Genomic DNA, 5142 nt, shown 5'->3' on the forward strand with positions numbered 1-5142 from the left:
GGATCAAACCCCCAACATTTCTCTTCAGTTGATTTTTATAGGAGTGTTGATTATTATGCTATAGGAGCTAACATGGTGCATATGATCATGACCAGATCAGAGGGTCCTTTTAGGACTCAGTGAGAGAACACATAGCCATCAATATTCTAATATCATCTTGATTTTTATCTCTGTTTCCATCAAGGCAATATCATAATAAAAGTTTTGGTGTGCTGTTCTCCAACTATCCTTTAGTTCCATTGAATTATGAAGACAAGAAACCACAGTAGTGTTTCTGAATTTCTCCTCCTGGGCCTCTCTGAGCATCAGGAGCAGCAACCTTTCCTCTTCGGCATCTTTTTGGTCATATACCTGGTCACCATAATGGGGAATATGCTCATCACCCTGGCCATTGGCTTTGATCCACACCTCCACAGCCCTATGTACTTCTTCCTGGCCAATCTCTCCCTCACTGACCTGTGTCTATCATCTACTACAGTCCCCAGGATGCTAGTGAACATCCAAGCCCACAGACACAACATCCCCTATGCTGGATGCCTGTCTCAGATCTATTTCTTCCTGTGGTTTATTGGACAAGATGTTTTCCTCCTGGCAGTGATGGCTTATGACAGGCTTGTAGCCGTATGCTATCCCCTTCACTACACCTTGGTAATGAGTCCCAGATGCTGCATCCTGCTGGTGGCCATATCACTAATTCTTTCCCACTCATATGCTCTAGCCTACACTACTCTCTTGGCTCAGTTATCCTTCTGCATGGACAACATCATTCCCCATTGCTTTTGTGAACTGCTTCCCCTATTGAAGCTCTCATGTTCTAACACTTATGCCAACCAATGTGTGCTTCTCTACTGGGGAGGGGCATTGACTATCTTGATTCTTTTGTTAATCATTGTTTCATATGTCCGCATTGTGGCAGCCATTGTGAGAATCCCATCGGCCAGTGGAAGATGGAAGACCTTCTCCACCTGTGGGTCCCATCTCTCAGCAGTTTGCCTGTTCTATGTGTCTGCTATTGGGGTGTATTTCATTCCATCTGCTTCTGATTCAGCCAGCAAGGACAGGATTGCAGCAGTGATGTATGCTGTAGTGACCCCCATGCTGAATCCATTCATCTATAGCCTGAGAAACAAAGACATGATGAATGCCTTGAGAAGATTCCTTAGCAGAAGTACACTGCAACCTCCACAGGGATAAACACAACTTTTGGAGAGTTCTGGGTAAAACAACTGATAGACTTTGTTTGATGTTGAAGTTCAAAGGTTGGATCTTGTACTTACTAACTTTACAATCCAAGGCAGACCTTTAAAAGTTCATTGAGGAATAATTCTCCCATTTAATAAAAAGGTGATAAAACCACAATCTCTATTGTAAATGTTTCTGATATTCATGTGTGTGCGCATATACATGTATATTTATTAACTTTACTTCATGTATTTAGATATTCACTATCATCAGCAAAATTTGGCATGTTCTTCTGAGGTCAATTTTTCTTCTTTTTCATTATATAGAATAAAAAACAGGAGCTCCTAGGGGTTAAATTACTTGTCTGAAATTATACAGCTAATTAGTGACAAAAGCAGAATATGAAAACAGTGATTACAGTACACCTAAACCATCATGATATCTATGTTTCCACTCTGTCACTGTTATTCTTTTTCTCTATTCCCTAACACTGTATGCATGCGTCAGTCTGATCAACCATGTTTCTCAATACTACCATGACTCTGATAGAGCAAGGCAAACACAAAGGTGTATAACTGTCCTGTTTACAGTTTCAAGTGTTTTTCTAAGGGAACATGCCCTATGATTGAGCATAGGTCTCTAATTAGCCATATTGGATAACTTATAAACAAATCCATATGGTCAAAGACAAGAATTTCTTTTATTGAATACTTCTTCAGCATGATGCTAACAGTCTCTTTAGATCTATTATAAACCGTAACTTGCCAATTGTGTCACTGCATCTCCCATAGGGAACTCCACTAGAGGATTATCCTGACAGCAAGTAGATAACTCAAGAGACAATCTGGACTCCCAGTACATTTTATGTCAAGTTCATCTCTACACGATTTTCAGTATATTGAGATCTCACTGATGAACTCAGATTTTAAAATTGGATCTTAGCATCCTCGATATCCTGCTCAAGTAGGACACAGTAAAAGATACAAAGATCACCTCTGTATAGGACTATGAGTTTACAGGCTGGGAAATGAGAACATGAAATGAAATTGATTCTCCTTTGTGCCCTGAGGGTTTTGACTCCAAATCAGAGCTTCCAGTTGACTATTGCTTTTTTGAGGGGGTCATTGCTGTAGTTTCCTGAACCTGAAATGTATTTGTTGCAATGTCTACTCTTGATAAACACATTTACACCTAAGGATGGGGCTGGGACCACTGATAGTGGTAATCACCGATGATATTTGTGAAATTCAAACACTCTGAGCAGTTCTGTACTCATAACCCAAATGTTTTGTGCCTTTTTTCAGGTGCCCAGAGTGCCCATGTGCAATGAAGTGTATGCCTATGAAATAAGCATTAAAGTTTAAGTTCTGTTTAGCTTACATTGTAGAAGAATCAAGGAAGCTATCTTTAGCATAGGATGTAAAGCGACTGAGGAAGCTATCTTTATCTCAAAAGCATAGAGTTTATTGTTGATAGAAGGAAACACAAATGAATATTCTAGTGCCTTACACTTAATCAGGCAGTGAGTACTTCAAGGAGGAGGTTTAAGTCCCATGTTTCAGCATCAGCTTCATCATCATTGAACTATATGATAGCTGCATAAATCACTTTTTTTAGAAAAATGAGCTCTGACTTCTGCATTTCTTTTTATTTTATGTGGATGTATCTTTTGCCTGAATTTATGTCCGTGTACTGTATGCATGCCTGGTGTCCATGGAGGTGAGAAGAGCGAATCAGAGTTACAGACATTGTGGGCAATCACATGGATGCTGGGGATAAAACCTGGGTCTTCCTGAAGAGCAGTCAGTGTTCTTCACCACTGATCTATCTCTCCAGTCCTTGATTTCTGCATTTCATATATATATATAACTTTTCACATTATATCCCAATTGTTACTCCCTCACTTTTATCATCTTTTCCCCCTTCCTCCCGCTTGTGCACTATTCCCCTCCACTAGTCCTCCGAACAAAGAGGGTCCCTCCACACCCTCTCTCTGGCCACAACCTCTCAGGTATCATCAGGATAGCTGCATCTCTTTCCTCTGTGTGCCCCCAAGACTGCCTGCCAAGGGACAGTGATCAAACTTGGGCACCAGAATGCATGTCAGAGGTTCATAGGCAGTCCTCCTCACCCCCCCCCCATGTGGAGAATAGCTGTCTATCAGCTACATCAGAACAGGGGAGTTTAGATTTCTGCATGAATTATTAGTGCATCAGTTTGTTCATGCCCCCTTGTCCAGATCTTCCAGGTTTAATGGTCTCCCTGTGGAGCTCCTGACCCCTCTGAGAACTTCCATTCTGCCATTCCTCCATACAATTATCAGCACTCCACAAAGTTTGTCTTCTAGTCTCAGTATCTGTCCTGATACTGCTCTGGGTGGAATCTCTCAGAAGGCATCTGTGTTGGGCTAATATCCATTTATAAGTGAGTATATACGATGCGTGTCTTTCTGAGCATGCAAGTTTCAAGATATCCTTGTTTTTGATTGCTGAGGAATATTCCATTGTGTAAATGTGCCACAGTTTCTTTATCCACTCTTCAGCTGAGGGATGTATAAGTTTCTTACAGATTCTGGCTGTTACAGATAAACCTGCTCTGAACATAGTTGAGCAAATGTCCTTGGAACATCTTTTGGGTATAAGTACAGGAATGGTATAGCTGAGTCTTGAGGTAGAACTATCCTAATTTTCTGTGAAGGAATCAGATTGATTTCCAAAGTGGTTGTACAAGTTTTTACTTCCACTAGCAACGGAAGAGTAATCACCTTTATATGCATCATCAGCAGCATGTGCTGTCACTTGAGGTTTTGATCTTAGCCATTCAGATATGTATAAGATGGAATCTCAGAATAGTTTTGATTTGAATTTCCCTGATGACTAAGAATGTTGAGGATTTCTTTAAGTGTTTCTCATCCATTTGATAGTCATCTGTTGAGAATTCTCTGTTTAGCTCTGTACCCCATGTTTAATAGTATTATTTATTTGGTGGTGTTTAATTTCTTAAGTTGCTTGCATATTTTGGATATTAGCCCTTTGTCAGATGTAGGATTGGTGAAGATCTTCTCCCAGTCTGTAGAATTTCATTTTGTTCTGTTGACAGTGTTCTTTGCCTTACATAAGTTTTTTTGGTTTCATGAGGTCCCATTTATTCTTTGTGAATCTTAGAGCTTGAGCTATTGGTGTTATGTTCAGGAAGTTGTCTCCTGTGCCAAGAAGTTCAAGGTTCTTCCTCAATTTTTCTTCTGACAGACTTACTGTGCCTGCTTTCATGTTGAAGTCTTTAATCCACTTGGACTTTAGTTTTGTGCAGGGTAATAAATATGGATCTATTTGCATTTTTATACATGTAGACATCCAATTAGATCAGTATCGTTTGTTGAAGATGCTGTCCTTTTTCCATTGTATGGTTTTGGCTTCTTTGCAAAAAATCAAGTGTCCATAGCTGTGTGAGTTTATTTCTTACTCTTCAATTTGATTGATCAACCATCCTATGTCTATACCAGTACCATGCTTTTATTACTGTTGCTCTATAGTACAGCTTGATATCAGGGATGGAGGGTTGTCTGGAAGATCTTTTATTGTACAGGATTGTTTTACCTATTCTTTGCTTTGTTGTTTTTCCACATGAAGTTGAGAATTGATAGTTCAAGGCCTGTCTGTAAAAAAAAATCTTGGATGCATTTTAATAAGGATTGCATTGAATCTGTAGACTGTTTTGGTAAGATGGCCATTTTTACTATGTTGGATCTCATGATCCACAACCATAGGGGTTCTTTCCCACTTTTCATATCTTCTTCAATTTCTTTCTTCAGAGACTTGAAGTTTTTTAATATAAATCTTTCATTTTCTTGATTAGAGTTACATCAAAATGATTTATATTATTTGTGGCCATTGTGAAGGGTGTAGTTTCCTTAAATTCATTCTTAGCCCATTTGTTATTTGTATACAGGAGAGATACTAT

General features: G+C 39.3%; 1 protein-coding gene across 1 annotated transcript; it reads left to right on the forward strand.

The window, feature by feature from the left end:
- Positions 1-246: 246 nt before the first annotated feature.
- Positions 247-1194, forward strand: LOC127206988 (olfactory receptor 1468-like). The gene has a single exon (XM_051166283.1). The coding sequence runs from the start codon at positions 247-249 to the stop codon at positions 1192-1194; it is 948 nt and encodes a 315-aa protein (XP_051022240.1).
- Positions 1195-5142: the final 3948 nt, after the last annotated feature.

This window comes from Acomys russatus, chromosome 24, assembly GCF_903995435.1.
Source record: "Acomys russatus chromosome 24, mAcoRus1.1, whole genome shotgun sequence".
NCBI classification, from domain to species: Eukaryota; Metazoa; Chordata; class Mammalia; order Rodentia; family Muridae; genus Acomys; species Acomys russatus.

What these genes read in the sequence shown, in the direction of transcription:
- LOC127206988 (XM_051166283.1), top strand. Translation starts at nt 247, where the DNA reads ATGAAGACAAGAAACCACAGTAGTGTTTCTGAATTTCTCCTCCTGGGC.